The 19,797-nt window shown below is 45.3% G+C and overlaps 1 protein-coding gene across 2 annotated transcripts in view; it reads left to right on the top strand.

Moving 5' to 3' along the window:
* Positions 1–19,797, top strand: part of zbbx (zinc finger, B-box domain containing) — a 262,691-nt gene that overhangs the window by 60,926 nt on the left and 181,968 nt on the right. For both annotated transcript variants that reach the window (XM_034168122.1, XM_034168123.1), the window contains exon 4: positions 9,221–9,323. In XM_034168122.1, coding sequence (XP_034024013.1) covers positions 9,221–9,323 — 103 coding nt within the window. The remainder of the gene's footprint in view (positions 1–9,220; positions 9,324–19,797) is intronic.

Raw genomic sequence — 19,797 nt, forward strand, 5'->3', positions numbered from 1 at the left:
GCCATGAAGCACAAAATTGAGCTCAGGTACATCTTGTTGCCACTAATCATCCTTGAGATGTTTCTACAACATAATTGGAGTCATCTTTGGTGAATTCAGTTGATTGGACATGATGGAAAGACACACACCTGTCTAAATATAAGGTTTCACATTTGACCGTGCATGTCAGAACACAGAAACAAGTGTGAAGTCAAAGGAGTTGTCTGTAGACCGCTGAGACAGAATTGTCTCGAGGCACAAATCAGGGGAAGGGGACAGAAACATTTCTGCTGCTTTGAAGGTCCCCATGAGAAGAGTGGCCTCCATCATCTGTAATTGGAAGTTTGAGTCCACCAGGACTCTTCCTAGAGCTGGCCGCATGTCTAAACTGAGTGATCTGGGGAGAAGGGCCTTAGTCAGGGAGGGGACCAAGAACCCGGTGGTCACTCTGTCAGAGCTCCAGCATTCCTCTATGGAGAGAGGAGAACATTCCAGAAGGACAACCATCTCTGCAGCAATCCACCAGTCAGACCTGTATGGTAGAGTGGCCAGACAGAAGCCACTCCTTAGTAAAAGGCGCATTGCAGCCCGCCTGGAGTTTGCCAAAAGACAGCTGAAGGACTGTTAGACCATGAGAAACAAATTCTGTTGTCTGATGAGACCAAGATTGAAGTCTTTGGCATGAATGCCAGGCATTATGTTTGGAGGAAACCAGGCACCATCCCTACAGTAGTAAAGCATGGTGGTGGTAGCATCATGCTGTGAGGATGTTTTTCAGCAGCAGGAACTGGAAGACTTGTCAGGATTGAGGGAAAATGAATACAGCAATGTACAGAGACATCCTGGATGAAAACCTGGTCCAGAGCGTTCTGGACCTCAGACTAGGGTGACGGTTCATCTTTCAGCAGTACAATGACCCTAAGCACATGGCCAAGACATCAAAGGAGTGGCTTCAGGACAACTCTGTGAATGTCACTGAGAAGCCCAGCCATATCCCAGGTTTCAATCTGATTGAACATCTCTGGAGAGATCTGAAAATGGCTGTGCACTGACGCTCCCTATTCAACCTGATGGAGCTTGAGAGGTGCTCCAAAGAGGAATGGGCAAAACTGCTCAAACATAGGTGCACCAAGCTTGTGGCATCATATTAAAGAAGACTTGAGGCTGTAATTGTTGCGAAAGTTGCATAAAGTATTGAACAGAGTGTGAATACTTAATACACGTGTGATTTTTTTTTTTTTTTTAATAAATTTGCAAAAATTATATATTAAAAAAATGTCATTATGGGGTGTTGGGAGTAGAATTTTGAAGGAAAAAAAAAAGGAATAAGGCTGTAACATAACAAAATGTGGAAACAGTGAAGTCCTGTGAATACTTTCTGGATGCACAGTATACACTAAGACTTGCATACAATGGATTCAGGTGGAGCAGCGAATTTTGTCCGTTATAATCGTTACAATCGAAATCCATTATATGTATAAAATGGACGTCCGTTATATGTATGCATACAGTCAGGAGGTGCCTAACTATCTACGGGGAATCCTGAATCAGGACCTGACTCATTTAATGACCGGGTCAAAGCTTTGTCTGAAAAAAATAAACGCCTGCTTTCAATAAGTGCCAGGTATTATGTGCGTTAAAAAGATTTCATTTGGACAAGTCACTCTTTTTTCTAAGTCTGATACGGAGTGGTACCTTAAAATCTTAAAGGCTGATTTATTCTTCTGCAGCTTTGTAATTCCGTGGCCATGTAATGACACCAATGTGCGTGTTAATCTTTTAAAGATCACCGTCACATCTTTATGCAATTTTTCGCAGGAATGGTGGCTTTTTCTGGATTAATTAGGGGAGGTGATGGTCTAGTGGTTAAGCGTTGGCCTTGAGACCAGAGGACCCTCTGTTCAAATCCCAGCCTGACAGGAAAATCAGTACAGGCCCTTGGGCAAGGTCCTTAATCCCTAGTTGGTCCCGGTGTGTAGTGGGAACCTTGCATGGCGGCAGCCTCACATCGGGGTGAATGTGAGGCATTGATGTGTAAAGCGCTTTGAGCCTCTGATGCAGATGGAAAAGCGCTATATAAATGCCGTCCATTTAATTTGTCCCTCAACAAGGGTCTTCATACAATCATCAACCACCAAACCAATGGTAAGGTACAATTTCCCTCCATGAATTGCTGGTCATTTGAGCGCCTTTTTCTGACTCCATGTTCTGAAGTTGGTCATATTTGTGGACTTTTCTGCCAAACGTATTTGATCCATGATTGAAATGAAATCAGAGTGCACACTGCAAAAGCTTTTAAAATTTGACAGAAAAGGAAGGGGTGAAACCAGAAAAGTGACAAATCATAGCTCTTTGCGGCCTCTGATTTAGCAGGTGCACGCCAGATTCCAGGGAGGGTTTGCAACCAGGTAGAGGGCTCTGATCTAAAGCTCTTTTGTTCATCACACCCAGGGGTATGTGTGAAACGTAACACCATGTTACAGTGCAGGCATGAAGCTGAATTTTGTTAGTAATCACCAGCCACAAATTACACCCTGCCTCCTTTAGGGTCTGAGCACAGTTTGAAAAAATAAATGGCCAAGCTTTAATCACGGAAATATGGTACCCACTTTGCTCAAACCGGTGAGTGTCAGTGCTGAACCTCATTTCGTACCTATTTTACTGAGCACATCCAGACTGCTTTGTCCAGTACATGCAAGGGGTTTTTAATGAAAATGCATTGCGATTGCACATTTTGCCCGATGTGAGTGAAAATCCATTGTATATAATCCTTTATATACCTGTTTATTACTTGGAAAACCATTCAAAAGCATGAGACTGTTGCTTCTGTCCATTGAGTGCAAAAATACGGTTTATACAATGGGTTTAGGCAAGTTTTACTGTATCTCTGAGCACAAAAAGTCGATGCCGCTTCTCGAATAGGTTAACGTAAGACTTCACTTTTGCACAGTAAAGATTTAAGTGACATTGGTGAATGCAACTCTGCATTGTTGTGATTGACAAAGGCTTCCCTCAGTAGTCCCTTGCTGTTGTGGTTGTATCAGCTATTGGTGAATGATGGTTCATGATGCAGTGTCTTCTGAGGGATTTAAGATCATGGGTATTCATGTTCGGGTTGTGACTTTGCCCTTTAAGCATTGAAATTCCATCCATCCATCCATTTTCTTCCGCTTTATCCGGAGTCGGGTCGCGGGGGCAGCAGCTCAAGCAAAGCCGCCCAGGCCTCCCGATCCACACACACCTCCTCCAGCTCCTCCGGGGGAACCCCAAGGTGTTCCCAAGCCAGCCGAGAGATGTAGTCCCTCCAGCGTGTCCTGGGTCTTCCCCGGGTCCTCCTCCCAGTGGGACGTGCCCGGAACACCTCTCCAACGAGGCGTCCAGGGGGCATCCGGAAAAGATGCCCGAGCCACCTCAACTGACTCCTTTCGACGTGGAGAAGCAGCGGCTCGACTCCGAGCTCCTCCCGAGTGACTGAGCTCCTCACCCTATCTCTAAGGGAGCGCCCAGCCACCCTGCGGAGGAAACTCATCTCGGCCGCTTGTACTCGCGATCTCGTTCTTTTCGGTCATGAGCCAAATCTCATGACCATAGGTGAGGATCGGAACGTAGATCGATCAGTAAATCGAGAGCTTTGCCCCCCTACTCAGCTCTCTCTTCACCACGACGGTCCGATACAGCAACCGCATCACTGCAGGAGCCTTGCCATCGAAGAGCTTTCTAACCACCTCAGTGACTTCGGCCTGGGTAATGGATGAGTCCGCCTCCGAGTCCCCAGTCTCTGCTTCCTCTTCGGAAGACGTGACAATGGGATTGAGGAGATCCTCGAAGTACTCCTTCCACCGCCCGACAACATCCCCAGTCAGGGTCAACAGCTCCCCACCCACACCGTAAACAGTGCTGGTGGAGAGCTGCTTCCGCCCCCTGAGGCGTCGGATGGTTTGCCAGAATCTCTTCGAGGCCGACCGATAGTCCTCCTCCATAGCCTCCCCGAACTCCTCCCAGACCCGAGTTTTTGCCTCTGTGACCGCACGGGCTGCGGCACGCTTGGCCTGCTGGTACCTGTCAGCTGCCTCTGGGGTCCCACCTACCAACAAAGATAAGTAGGACTCCTCCTTCAGCTTGATGGCATCCCTTACTTCCGGTGTCCACCACCGGGTTCGGGGATTGCCGCTGCGACAGGTACCAGAGACCTTGCGACCACAGCTACGAGCAGCCACATTGACAATGGAGGTGGAGAACATGGTCCACTCAGACTCCATGTCTCCAACCTCCCCCTGGATCTGGGAGAAGCTCTCCCGGAGGTGGGAGTTGAAGACCTCGCTGACAGAGGGTTCCGCCAGTCGTTCCCAGCAGACCCTCACGATACGTTTGGGCCTGCCAGGTCTTACCGGCTTCCTACCCTCCCAGCGGATCCAACTCACCACCAGGTGGTGATCAGTCGACAGCTCTGCCCCTCTCTTCACTCGAGTGTCCGATACACGTGGCCGAAGGTCAGATGATACGACTACAAAGTCGATCATCGACCTCCGGCTCAAGGTGTCCTGGTGCCACGTGCACTTATGGACACCCTTGTGCTCGAACATGGTGTTCGTGATGGACAAACTGTGACTAGCACAGAAGTCCAACAACTGAACACCACTCGGGTTCAGATCGGGGAGGCCATGCTTCCCGATCACCCCCCTCCAGGTCTCACTGTCGCCGCCCACGTGGGCGTTGAAATCCCCCAGGAGAACAATGGAGTCCCCAGTCGGAGCGCTATCTAGTACCTCTCCCAGGGACTCCAGGAAGGTCGGGTACTCTGCACTGCTGCTCGGCCCGTAGGCCGAGACAACGGTGAGAGACCTGTCCCCGACCCGAAGGCAACACTTGGCGACTGAGCTGGAGAGCAATAAGCAATGCGACCCCAGCTCTCCGCCTCTCCCCGTGGGCGACGCTAGAAAAATGAAGCGTCCAGCCCCTCTCCAGGAGTTGGGTACCAGAGCCCAAGCTGTGCGTGGAGGTGAGCCCGACTATCTCTAGTCGGTATCTCTCAACCTCCCGCACAAGCTCAGGCTCCTTCCCTCCTAGCGAGGTGACATTCCACGTCCCAGCAGCCAGGGGCTGTGAGCATGGACCGGGCCGCCGGGCCACCCACCCTCGACCGCCAATTAATCCTCTCTGCACCCGACCCCCATGGCCCCCTCTGCAGGTGGTGAACCCACAGGAGGGCGGGCCCATGTCACTCTTTCGAGCTGAGCCCGGCTGGGCCCCATGGACTAAGGCCCAACCACCAGGCGCTCGCGCGAGCCCCAACCCCAGGCCTGGCTCCAGGGTGGGACCCCGGCTCCGCCATACCGGGTGACGTCACGGTCCTTGATCTTTTACTGGTCATGGAGGTTCTGAACTGCCCTTAGTCTGACCCGTCACCTAGGACCTGTTTGTCTTGGGAGACCCTACAGGGAGCACAAAGCCCCCGACAACATAGCTCCTAGGATCATCCGGGTACGCAAACTCCCCCACCACGATAAGGTGGCAGCTAGAGGGGGAGAAATTCCTCTGTCGTTTAATGATAACACTGGTCAACAATTTTTTTCTTGAATGGACTTTGAGATCTGATTTAGGTTAGTTTTGGGGTGCTGAATCTGAGCTCAGATTTCCTCTATCACACCACTTTTTTTTTGGCAATCTTCATGTTCCGTATTGGTGGATTATGCAAAAGTTGCTCACTTACTCACAATGCCACTAATCATGTACAAAAGCAGCTTCAAAAGCATAGTTTTTAAATCAGGTTTGCAAAATTTGAACAAGAGCTGTAATATCTTTTTATGGGGCCGAAGAGGTATGGGAGACTGCAGCGTTTGTTTCAATACTTGATAAGAGAAATATGCTTTCATACGAGGTCTGTTAGAAAAGTTTCCGACCCTTTTTTCAAAAACTATATGGATTTGAATCATGTGCGTTTGCATCAGCCAAGCTTGAACCTTCGTGCGCATGCGTGAGTTTTTTCACGCCTGTCGGTTGCGTCATTCACCTGTGGGCAGGCTTTGAGTGAGCACTGGTCCACCCCCTCATCGGATTTTCATTGTCAGGGAAATGGCTGAGTGACTGCCGCTTTGCTCCATGAAAATTTTTTCAGAAACTGTGTGAGACAGCCAGGTGGAAACCATTCGGAAAATTCAGATGGCTTTCGGTGAAGATTCTATCGGCGTCACACAGATTAAGGAGGATTACAACCAGATTAAAGACGGCCCACAGCGGCGGAGGGTGCGCCGCGCTTCGAGCGGCCATCGACAGGCTGAAACGACGAGATCATTTCCAAAGTGAAGGCTGTGTTGATCCTTGACGTCGTGTGACTACCAGAGAAATCACAGAAAATGTGGACATCAGCACTTTCCCGGCACATTCCACTGTTACAAGAGATTTTGTAATGAAAGACGTGTGGAGGAATTTACGTCATGGTGCACAACAAAAAGCACATCATGATTGAAATTATCCCAACCATTTCTGATTTGGAGTTGTATGAAATCGCTGTAACTCCTGTCTAATGCAATATTTTCAATATTAACACACCAAGCAGAAGGTCTGTACTCCCAGCACATCATGAGTGGTTCCATTGCGGTGGTGTATAGAGGCAAAATTACAAAACTGTCCAAACTGCATGACTGCCCATGTACTTGTATACCTGAGTGTGACTCAGTTAATAAGAACTTCACGAATGCTAAGCCCATAGAGCTACACAAACAAGCAGCCACTCTATCTCCTGATGCACTGAGTCCTGGGGGGACACCCTGTCATCCTGAGCTGACAGGGGTGTGCCTCAACTGTCAACCTTAGCGACAGTCCAGTTGCTAAGGTGATGTCACCGGGGTGATTACCTGACACTCACCATAAGTGTCAGCACAGCACAGCAGCGATGTCAGATATCTTGGCAGCTCTTACCATCTCATGTACATATACAGTAACAAACAAACAGACAGACACACAGTTAGCATTTCAGTTTGAATTCCAGTGCTGTGACAGGCTGCCAGCTCAATCCAAAATAAACTTCTTTCAAAGTTAGCCAGACATCACAATCCCATCAAAAGCATAAATAATTCAACAACATCAGCATGAATAACTTCACTCTCTTCAGCTGACAGGAGCGTCCTGCATGTGTGTGAGTTTATGCATTCATTTTTGCATTTATGCATCAACATCTGTGTTTGTTTGAGTAGTTTACATTCCTGTAAACCTTTAGGATTCATTTTCAGGCATAAGGTTTACTGTTTCGGAAGATATGAAACTTTGGCCTTCATATAAATCTCATTATGTGACAACATTGTTTGGGCTTAATTCATGGCCGTGCTTTCCTAAATGCTTCATCCTTCCATGCTCGACTTGTAAGTAATTACTGGTATGTATGTATGTCAGGTGTGACAGAATGATCAAATGCGGTTGTCTCTCTTGACTGGTTGAACACATATCAAGATACAGTAAGATACTTTAATTAGCTGTGAGTCAAGCAGAGAGAAACTGAGAATATACTCAAGGAGGGTCCTCCTGGGTTGGGAAATTCTCTGCTCTTAACAGCATAAAAATTTGTGGTAAATTCAAATCTTTGACTTTCTCCCCATGTTTAGACTATGGGGGTGAGTAGTAGTAGTACCTTTTTTTCACCTGTTCCAGTGAGAACAGAGCTGCATGCATTTGACAGCTTTGTTAATGTTTTCATGTCAAATATACAATGAGACTGATTTTGTTGTAGGCATAAAGTTAACTCGAGACTCATTGATGTCAGATTTAGGCCATCAAAAGAAAGGTCATCGGGTGTCCAGATAATCCATAGCCTAGAACAGGGGTGCCCATACTTTTTCAACTTATGAGCTAGTTTTAATATGACCAAGCCAAAATGATCTACCTACTTTACAAATGCTAAACATACATTGGCTCATCAATTTAACTTAGTGCAGAACTGTAGTAAAACGTAGTCCCTGAGTAATACTCACTTAAACATTTTACTTGTTAAAATTGTTATTATTAAGCAGTAGTAGTATTTAGTAGTATGAAAAAAATGTCTTCAAAAGTTCAAAAGTGGACCTTTAATCTGGGGGTCTTGTGGGGGCCATGCCCCCCCCCCCCCCCGAACACCATCTTTCCACCTGGATTCTCCCCTGGTTTACCATCTGAGCAGGAAGAATGAATAAACTGTGTATTTATGCAGAAAGCACAACCTTAGAGTAGCTCCAGCACCGTGTGACCGGTGCTTCTATGAAGCTAACCACATTGTCACAGAACACTTCCTGTTTCTTGCACAAGAGTCTTTCACAAAGAGATCACAGCACAAATGGATGACATTGTCACGTCAGACACGGAAGAGGAGAAAAACATCATGAAAACTCAGTTTTTTGCTTTTTACAATATGCTGGGGGTCACAAAATTAATTTATTTTAGGTGGGTGTTTAATAAACTTTAAGAAAAAAAATATTAATTTTGGGTGGGCGTTTAGCTAACTTTCTTCGAAAAAGGGATGGGCTGATGCTCAGCCCTGGGCCCTCAGACGCATGAATAGCGTATATAATTTTTAATATTGCAGCTATGCTTTGTTGCCCACTTTCTTTTTCTTATGAAATAAGGGGTGTGACACACAACAGCACCATTAAATAGGGACTGAGCCATACCAACAAAAACAGTTTACAGCAACAACAAGGTGCCAGTAAGAGAGATGTTAAAACAACTCACACCAAACAAACAAGTAAACAAACCATGCTTATTCTACAATGTAGTCAGGATGATAGCAGAGCTGTCATGGTCTGGCCCTTTTGGGGCCAGCTGTTATGATTCTGGACCTTTTTTTCTGAGTTCTGAGTGTCTGTGTCATGTCTTATTATCATTGCCATGTTCATGTTATGATTGCTTTTGTTTCTTTTAGTCTCTGTGTATCTTTTCTTTGCAGTGTATTTAGTTTTGCTTTATTGTTTATTATTTGCTTTCACTCTTGGTCCCTTAGTTGCTATAGTCTTAGTTTCATTCTGTTTATCACATTTATTATATTATGCTTTAGTCACTGGGTTTTATTATTTATCTTCAGTGTTTCTTATCTGATTATGTTCCATTTGTTATTTATTGCATTTTCCGTTTATCAGTTTCATTAGTTGCATTATTCTGTAGTCTTTGGGTCTGTTTATTCTCTGTTTATCAGTAGTTTATTTTGGCTCATCTCATTTGTGATTTGAGATTTTTCACTTTTATACCTGCCACTCTCTGTGTCTGTGTGTTCATGCAGGCATTCAGCAGACAGTAAGTGGAAGGCTGGGCAGTGTGGTGCTGTGCAAAGCACTAAACTGACAAGCAGTGCCAAGAAGAACAAAGTAAACCTTCTCAAAAAGGTACACGATAAACCAATTTGTATGTCTGTGCATGTGTGTATAATGCTCATACATCTGTGAATTCACGTTTCTGTGTTCTTGGAGAACTTCAGAGACTCACTCTAACTTAAGTAGTCTTCTCTGTCATAAAAAACACGCTCTTCATGATGTTGATGACATATTTAGTAACCTTCTGTTCACATTGTCAATTCAATTTATTTATACAGCACCAAATCCCAAAGCCAGGTTCTTTTAAGCTCTCAGAAGCTGTTTCTTATTTGTTGTCATTCCTGAGCTAAAAGGACTGTGAAAGAAAGCAAGGATATTATAAATGGCCACTGGACTGTTACAGGTGTGCAGAGAACACATCTTTGTGATGGAGGTGCTGATGCACGTCCTTGGGTTTAGCTGTTTATCTATCAGGAGATATACAACCCTACCCAAAATGTTAGTAGTGAGCGCCAATGAGGTCAAACTGTGTTGTCCCCAAATCACGGACTGTTATTGAAAGGTTTTGTTGTTATGATGGTGTAACACACAGAGGTAGTGTCCCCTCAAAATTAATCAATCATGGATGGCAATAACGCTTCCTTTAAATTTGCATAAGCAAATGCAGTAACAGCATTTAATATGTCCAATCAATTATCCTCTTCATAATCTCTGAAATAAGCCATCATTTACCCAAATCTGTTACTTTTACTGACATCATATACTTTTTAAAAGCCTATTTCCCAAATGTATTTTTTGTAACATTTTCTGCAGTTGTCATGACAGTCATTTGTAACTTATGCGAAAAATGAGACCAGTTATGGTGACTTTTACTGTATGTGTCTCTGGTTTCTTGTCTTTCATCTTTCACCTTCTCTGTCATAAAAGCTGGAAACTGCCCCTCTCTCTCTCTCTCTCTCTCTCTCTCTCTCTATATATATATATATATATACGAGGGCTGTCAATAAAGTATAGGTCCTTTTTATTTTTTTCAAAAACTATATGGATTTCATTCATATGTTTTTACGTCAGACATGCTTGAACCCTCGTGCGCATGCGTGAGTTTTTCAACGCCTGTCGGTGACGTCATTCGCCTGTGAGCACTCCTTGTGGGAGGAGTCGTCCAGCCCCTCGTCGGAATTCCTTTGTCTGAGAAGTTGCTGAGAGACTGGTGCTTTGTTTGATCAAAATTTTTTCTAAACCTGTGAGACACATGGAAGTGGACACTGTTCCAAAAAATTAAGATGGTTTTCAGTGAAAATTTTAACGGCTGATGAGAGATTTTGAGGTGATACTGTCGCTTTAAGGACTTCCCACGGTGCGAGACGTTGCGCAGCGCTCTCAGGCACCGTCGTCAGCCTGTTTCAAGCTAAAAACCTCCACATTTCAGACTCTATTGATCCAGGACGTTGTGAGAGAACAGAGAAGTTTCAGAAGAAGTCGGTTTCAGCATTTTATCCGGATATTCCACTGTTAAAGGAGATTTTTTTAATGAAAGACGTGTGGACAGGGACGCAGCCGGCACGGTGCGGTGGCACAGGAAAAACACCTCCGTGTTGATAACCATTTGTAAAATCCAGGCGGCTTTTGATGGCTTTCAGTGGAGTGAGTATATGAGAAATTGTTTAACAGCTGGACATGTTCTAACTTGTCCTTAAGGCTTCCAACGGAGGTGTTTTTCCTGTGGCGGAGCGTCGCAGCGGCTGCGAGCCGACGCTGCAATCCGTCTGCACGTCTTTCATTAAAAAAAATCTCCTTTAACAGTGGAATATCTGGATAAAATGCTGAAACCGACTTCTTCTGAAACTTCTCTGTTCTCTCACGATGTCCTGGATCAATAGAGCCTGAAATGTGGAGGTTTTCAGCTTGAAACAGGCTGACGATGGCACCTGAGAGCGCTGCGTGACGTCTCGCACCGTGGGAAGTCCTTAAAGCGACAGTATCACCTCAAAATCTCTCATCAGCCGTTAAAATTTTCACTGAAAACCAGCTTAATTTTTCGAACCGTGTCCACTTCGATGTGTCTCACAGGTTTAGAAAAAATTTTGATCAAACAAAGCGCCAGTCTCTCAGCAACTTCTCAGACAAAGGAATTCCGACGAGGGGCTGGACGACTCCTCCCACAAGGAGTGCTCACAGGCGAATGACGTCACCGACAGGCGTTGAAAAACTCACGCATGCGCACGAGGGTTCAAGCATGTCTGACGTAAAAACATATGAATGAAATCCATATAGTTTTTGAAAAAAATAAAAAGGACCTATACTTTATTGACAGACCTCATATATATATAATTTATTTATGGGGGGGGGGGGGTTGAATTCAACATCAACTTTACAAGTTGAGTTCAACATCAACTTTACAAGTTGAGTTGTGAAGTTGAGTTCAACATCCAAAACTTGTAAGAGTTCTTTATGTTAAAGAGAGGTAGCAAGTCAAGTGGACATAACTAAACGCAGCTGCAATGTTTTAGAGTGTATATCTGCAAAACTACATATATATTTGCAGCAGTTATGCCATATTTTATGCATAAAGACATCCCCCTTATAAATTAGTGTTTTGTTTTTGGATACATTAAGGGTAAAACTAAGTGGCAAGTGAAGTCAGTTTTTTCCTATCAAAAGTAAATTGTGTGGATGTCAGTGTATTTATTTTTAACAACAGAGTAAAGGTGGCCCAAAAATTATTATTAGTTAGAAGACTACCCCGTCCAACTGATGAGCATGTGTTATGTCTTCTCCAGACTATCAGCTATTTGATAACATGACTCGTGTGTCACATGCACCTGGGGAACAGTGAATCGAGCCACAGTGAATCAATCTAGTGTCGCGGCTCGTCTTTAGTCTTCTCGGGATGTCTTCTTTTAGATAACACAAACTAATTGCAAGTGATATGCTAGAAAAAGGACACAACACTTTAGAATAATTCAGCCTTAAGCAAGATAAAATGCACAGAGTTTTTAAGTTTATTTAAGCCTTCGACTCAGAGCTTAGACAAACCGAGTCCTCTAGAGAGACTGAATATGACAATCGCGCTCGTCTATTTATTGGAGACCCGTGGGCATCGCTCCTCCTTCAACTTTTTTATTTATTTCATTCCTAAGACATGGTTTTCTATTGGAAGCGTCCTCTAGTGAACCCTAAGCAGGTGTTAGGCCATTATTTCAATGTGACAAACGCTCCCATTAAAACGTGAAGGATTTACAACTGATTTTTTTAAAAGACCTTCAGCCACAGGTGCAGCTGGCCTGAGGCCCCCCCCCCGCACGTGGCCTCAGTCACACGTGCAGCTGGCCTGAGGCCCCTGCACGTGGCCTGCGGGAAAGCACCTAAAAGGCCTTGGAAAGCCCCTGACAGACTGAATGACTAATAGAGCCCTTTTTTTGGGTTGAACACCTGCTAGTTCAACCAGAGGACATATAGTTCGGATCAGGACACTTGATAGTTCATCATAGTTCAAATAAGGACCTAAAAATTCTTCTACAGTCCCTCCTCTGGGACTCGAAAGAGTCCCATTACATCAATTATACTCTTGGGTTGTTTACTGACAAGACATCCTCCTTTGTGCATTGCAATAAAAAAGAAAGAAAAACACATCACTCGACTTACTGATAACTCTGGTGCGGATATGAATATCAGTGATACTTCACACGGTAAATATATTGCAGTGCAGGTGAACCTACATACTAAGGCACAAGGTGAGCAATTAGCCGGATTATATCAACGCAAGGTGACATTCAAACATTGAGTTTTGGTGTAATTCAAGGCACTTAAAATGGCCACATAAAACAAGTTACATCAACCTCTTAATCATGGCAAAGTAAAGGCTTCACATTGACATCAGTGCATCCAATCATCTTCTGGCATCTATTGACTCACTCAACCAGAGGCTCCAACCCATTATACTTGGTTCTACATATTATTTTGTTAAAGCGTCACACATTTATTATTTAAATGCATCAAATAACCCCTACGTTACCACTATTTAGTCAACCAATCAAGAAACTATTCTAAGGTTAGCGCAGCTATGTCTAGTTAAATGATAAACACAATAAATGGTTTCCCTTCATGTCCGTCCTTAAGTCATTTGCCTTAGTCAATCATATAATGGTTTTCATTATAGGCCATTTCTCAACATTCTCCACTTTGTTTTTCTTCTTTTTCAGCTTGTTTTCTAATGCCCTTTTTGGCCAGACGCCAAATTTAGGCGATGCATGTCTCTTGAGGCATGCTATAATTTAAGAAAAAGGGGTCCCTATGGTGCATCTTTACTACTAAATCTACAAACACGCCGTGTAAGGGTCCCCTTTTTATAACTTTGCAATGTGATATCTATGTGTATGCATTTAGCTTTATCTGTGTTACGCAGATGATGGTAAGGACAGACATTTACCCAACTTTCGTTACTAACATATATCCTTCTTTGTTTTTATTTACACTCAGATTTCTTAAACCAGTCCGCAATTCAAACTCAAGAACCAAGATCATAGTCCGTGTTCAGTGCCATTACGTCAGTCCGCGCTCCTCAGCATTTACTCAGCATCTGAAGTTTTGGGAGAAGTTGGGGAACATGGGGAGGTTGGCCTTTCAGGGGTAGTGGGGGAAGGATCAGGAATTCTGGCTTTCAGACAGTCGTGCAGTTCTCTGATGGATCTTTCCAGCTCCTTGTGCTGCTTGGTCAGGTTGTACAGGGCCCCCAGAGAATTCTTACCCACATTCAGGGTGGTGGTGGCCAGTCCTAGCTGCTCCCTTTCCATATGCTCCATCATGCTGGCTAGCATGTCCATACTAGACTGAAGACCACACAATTGAGTATGGAGGCCCTCCTGAGCACAAGAGATGTTGGCATTGTCACGTTGTGTCCTGAACAGGTATGCAGCTGTCTGACTTAGTTGTGGCATGATTTCCTCAAATAGCTCATGGGGAATGTGATTTGTGAGGGGCAGGAGCTGCTCCAAGGTTTTTGGAACAGACTCTTGTGGAAGACAAAGCTCTCGAACCAAGATTGCCATGTCCAGTGGGGTGACCATGACCAGATTAAGGTTGTGCAGTCCAGGGGACAGAAAGTACAAGGGGGAAGGCATTTCGTGTGTGGGGGGAGTATTGTTGATGTCGCACAGGCAAGTGGTTGGGACACTCTGGGCATTTAGTAGCCTGTACAAAGCTCCCCTCTGTCCTGGTGGGTGAGTTCGACTAAGGTCCACCCCTGCTGATCCTCCTCCAGAGGTACTGGGCTGATCAGAATATCTCTCCTGCCTTGGGGGTGGAAAGCTGGGGACAGGTCCTAGCAGTGAATTGGGTCTAGGATGCACTCGGGCAGTTGCTGCATATGGCCGACCTTGGCTGCCTCCCCTGGAGGGTATCGTTGCCACTGGCACATGTGACTGTCTCCATGGCATCTGCGGAAGGGGTGTGTTCCTGAGTCCAAAGGGTCCTTCAGGTGATGGTGGAGTCCTCGGGCCGACTCTTGCTGCAGGCAGATTCTGTGAAGCCGTCATCGCCAGGTGCTGGAACGATGAAGATCCTTCTGTTGCCAACTGGTTTAGCTGCTGGATGGAAGGCGGCTGTGGCAACCAATCATGTCTCGACCATCCCTCCTGTATATCCTCTCCTCCAAACAGTTCTGAGAGTCCAATCAGACTTGATAGAGGCAGATCAGGCATAGGTCCCTGATCAGGGGAGTCTGGTCTCTCAGCCATACTCCTGTGTCCTAGTAATATACATATACGTTCATTATTACAGCTCCATGTCATTCTTTCAGATATTGTCTATCCTATCCCTCATTTTTGTGGGTGCATGTGTGTGAATGTAAATGTGCGTGCATGTCTTCTTCCTCGTCTACAATATCACCAAGCACGGTCCATCCCAGTCCTCCCTATCTGGGGTATACGCCACAATATTAGGGAGCTGGGGGCTGTCGGGGAGGATAATTGGTATTTCATCCATTTCCATATATTCTGGTTCTCTGTCTGTTTCGTTTGTGCTTTCTTCTAGGGCTCGGATGGCTAGCAGTGGGAGCTGTCCTACTGTGGATGAAATCAATTTATTGACCAGAAATTTTATCAAGGGAATACCACAACATATTACCAGCAAGACCGCCACCCCTGTTAGTGCCAAGATTACACCTATCTGGTATAACCAGTCTTTCCATGATATCCACCCTCTCCTTAGAGTCCCAGACAGTGAAAACAGTGGGCCAATATTCATTCCATTCCCTACAATGTATCCAGAATCGTCAGTTTCATTTCTCCCTCCTATGGAGTTACTTAACAGTTCCTGTTGCATCTCTTCAAGTGTGATTAAGAGCTCTGTCAAATTTCCGTCTTCCCCTGTACGCATGGGAATAGCTGTGCAACATTCGGTGGCTTTGATCATAATACAAACTCCTTGTTCATCAGCCATCATCATCTCGATAGCTAATCTATTTTGCATTGTCATTAGCGAGGTGGCGTGCAGTTGTTCGGTTAAGGCTCCTACTGCTGCCAATGTCCAGTTCAGGTATCTTTGCTGATTATACCACAAGTAATTAATCCACTGCACCTCCTGGAACCTAGAACAGATTTTTGGAGTAACCCCGAACAGAGCCAATGCCCATCCCCATTTATCCGCATCTTCATCTGCTTTAACTCTGCTACTGTCTATGGCTTCTAACTGTCGGGGTATCCCTTCTGGTATCCCGTTTCTTACTGTGATGTTGTAGTCTGTTTTAAACGTCATTATTCCTCTTTTCTTACGAAGTTTCTGTGGCATGGGTTGTATTGAATTCGGCATTTCAATTACTGTTATTGCTCCTGTGAGCATCACAGGAGCACAAAGGCCTTTCCAATTCGGGGACAGCGATGACAGGAGTTTCCTTTTTTGTCCGCATATCCAAAAGATGTCAGCTAAGGGTACCGTTCCCTTAGCTAAATTTGGAGTAGATACCCATGACGCATGGGTGAGATTCAGTCCAATTACAGACCCCCCTGTGGCCGGTACTATTTGTTCACACTGTATGCCTGCTGCTGGCAGGGTGTGACAGACGGTAATGTTCCATGCTGTTTTGGCCGGTTTGTATTCTTGCTGCTTTTGCATACACTGTATGTGGTGTTTTGGCTGGGTCGTCCCTACCTGCCAATCGCTTATGTATTGTGCTACTAAGCCTTTAGCTATACAGAATGGGTGTATCATCCCTTTCTCTATTTTAATCATAGGTGGAACGGTTCCTTCTGTACTTAGGGGCACTGGACAAAGTTTACTGTCGGCAGCATATTTTTCATCACCTACTGCCATTTTCATAACACATTGTGTATAGCATTCTGCTTGGTCTGAGTTATGTTGGGGACTCCTATAACAGTTGTTGATATCAGGTAGGGGTTTAGCCTGAGGTATCACACCTTTCCGGTGACAGGCTATGCAAGGCTTTTCACTGATCTGCCTAGCCGAAAATTTCAACCATTGGTAAAATAAATTGGTCTTCAACCCTTGTGTGCGGGCTAGGTCTGTACTGGGATCCCATCTCCCTAAGTGACTGCTTGTTTCTAGGCTTCTAATTGTCCTCTTTTTCCTTGGTTTGATTTTTACCCATTTTGTGGCTTCATGTACTGTAACAGTTACGTCTTGCTTGGTTTCCCTGCATCCTCTTTTATCACAAATTACCTCTATGTTGAGTGTTCCCTCCTCTTCACATTTGATGCTAATGGCTTCGCCTAATATGTAATCCCCCAGCTTTCCCTGTATTCCTATGTTCTTGTAGGCTTTTGATTTAATGTATACCAAATTATATGTTTTTCCTGTGTTTAGAATGCCTTGTTTAGCTGCTATTGCGGCCATGGCCACGGCACAGTCCGTTGTATGTTTTGGATGTCTATTTTCTCCCATACTGACCACCAGTAGTATTGTCAATCCCTTGAATAATCCCTTAATCATTGCTCTGATGACTGTTGAGATGTGCTACTAGATGTGCTACTAAGTGAGCCGTCACTAGATGAGCTGTCACTAGGGATGTGTGGTGTATCTGTGCTTTGTCTGGGTTGTACTTCCTGCGGTTCTTCTGTCGGTAAATCTACTGAGTTGCTGTCCGAGTCTGATGTCTCCTGTGGCCTGTCTATCTGTCGGTCTGTATTTCTGTCTGTCTGTTGGCCTGCGTCTTCAGTTGTTTCTGAGTCTGCATCTGAGTCTGTCGCTGCTCTATCTGGCAGGGATCCACTACTCTCTGAAGCTGTGCGTCGTCTTTGTTCAGTCAGTCTCTGTGAGCGCCTTGGCCAGTGTTCGCCTGGCTGCAGGGAGGCGTGGCCTTCCCTCGGTGCTTCTTCTGGCTGCAGGGAGGCGTGGCCGTCCCTCGGTGCTGCTGTAGGGTCTCTGGCTTCTCCTGCTTCCCCCCTTGGCCCGGCGGCTCTGCCAAGACGAGCTTGCCGAGGCCGCAGGGGCGCTGGGCCACCAACCCTACAGCAGTGGTTTAAATTAAACCAAGTGTCCTTACCGTCTACTTTGACTGCTGTACGTGAGGCAAGAATAACTTTAAAAGGACCTTCTCGGCGGGGCCTGTCCCACTTCTTTTTGAACACCTTGACGTAAACCAGATCACCAGGCTGGATGCTCTGATTTTCAAGTGGAATCTCTGCTTCTCTGTCTTCTGTAGCACCTTTGACCTGCAAAAAGATAGTTTTGTGTATTTGGGTTAACTGTCTCAGATAATTATGCCATTCGTCTTGTAGCTGCTCCAGTGATGGTCCTTCGTAGGGTCCTCTCAGGTATGGAATAGGCATCGGCCGACCTGTAAGAGCTTCAAATGGTGTCAAATGGGTTAGTCGGTTAGTTTGTGAGCGCATTGACAATAAAGCAAGCGGCAACGCATCCAGCCAGGTTAGTTTGCCATTGCTGTCTGCTATGATTTTTGCTAGTTTGTTCTTTAAAATGCCATTAGCCCGTTCCACCGCCCCATTTGATTGGGGGTGATAAACACACCCAAACTTCTGTTTGATACCCAATTGTTTGAATGTTTCTTGTGTAACCTTGGCTACAAAAGCCCTACCGTTGTCAGATGAGATAGTATCTGGAATGCCAAATCTTGGAAAGACGTCTCGGCACAAGAATTTGGCTACCGTTTTATGGTCTTGATTTGCAGAGGCTACTGCCTCAATCCATCGGCTGAATCTGCATATCACTACCAAAACATATCTCATTCGTTTAACTCGATTTTCAGCTCCCATGTCTATGAAATCCATCATAAGATGTCTGAATGGCCCATCAGGGACCGGAATGTGGGCTAAAGGGGCTGTGAATGATTTCCGGACATTGTACTGTGCACATACCTCACACTCATTCAACAAACGGTCCACTGTAGCTGCCATATATGGTGACCACCAGACAGCTTTTAGTTTGTTCATAATTTGGACTCGCGAACAATGATCGGGTCCGTGGGCCCAAATGATTGCATGTCGTAATAAATTGGTGGGTAACACAAAATGTCCATGACTACTGCGCCACAGCTTGTCCGCTGGCCCCTGACTGCGTGTCTCAATAGCGCCTCGTTTAACCCACATTCGTTTTTCTTCTCCACTGGCCCTACTTTGAGCCACTATCAGTGCGTCAAGTGAAACCAGTGGGGCACAATCTTGGATGGTTAGCAGGGGAAACATATTTTCTCCTTGTGCTCCTTTGCGCGCTACGTCATCTGCTAGGTTGTTACCTTGAGCTATGATGTTATTATTCTTTTGATGACCTGCACATTTAATGATGGCTACCTCAGACGGTAATTGGAGAGCTTGTAACAGTTGGGAAATCGCTTCTCCATGAGTGACAGGGGTGCCATCTGCTCTCAGGAATCCCCTTTGTTTCCAAATGTTTGCATGTACATGACATACGCCATAAGCGTAGGCTGAGTCTGTGTAGATATTAACACGTTGATCTTTAGCTATCTGGCAAGCCATAGTTAAGGCTTTGATTTCTGCCAGTTGGGCTGAACAAGGCTGATCAATTCCTTGGGACTCCAGTAATTCAAAGGTCTCGCCATCCGTGTTTAGTTTAACAATCCCCATACCCGCATGCAATCCCGCGGCATCCCGAAAGCATGAGCCATCCACGAACAGGGTTAGATCTGCATCTATGGCGTGATTATACAAATGTTCTCTGGCTCTCAAAAGTTTCTCTGTCTCTGCCACACAGTTATGTGGAGTACCATCTAACGGTGTGGTCAATTTGGTGGCGGGATTCACCGTGTGACAACGTTGTATTGTTATTTCTGGAGCGGACAACACAACTTCATATCCAGTGCGTCTAGCTTGTGTTAAGACAAAACGTTGACTGGTTAGCAGGGCATGTAACTGATGCGACGTGTACAGCGTTACTGCATGTCCCATGATTATGGATGATGCTTTTTGAAATGCAAAGGCAGCTGCTGCTAGACCCTGATAGCATGGTGGCAATCCTGTTTCAATGTTGTCAAGCTTTGTACTATAATAGGCCAATGGTTGTTTTCCTTCATTTGTTTCCTGCATTAGTACAGCACAAGCATAACCAGCTTTTTCAG

The sequence above is a fragment of the Thalassophryne amazonica genome, chromosome 4, assembly GCF_902500255.1.
Source record: "Thalassophryne amazonica chromosome 4, fThaAma1.1, whole genome shotgun sequence".
NCBI lineage: Eukaryota > Metazoa > Chordata > Actinopteri > Batrachoidiformes > Batrachoididae > Thalassophryne > Thalassophryne amazonica.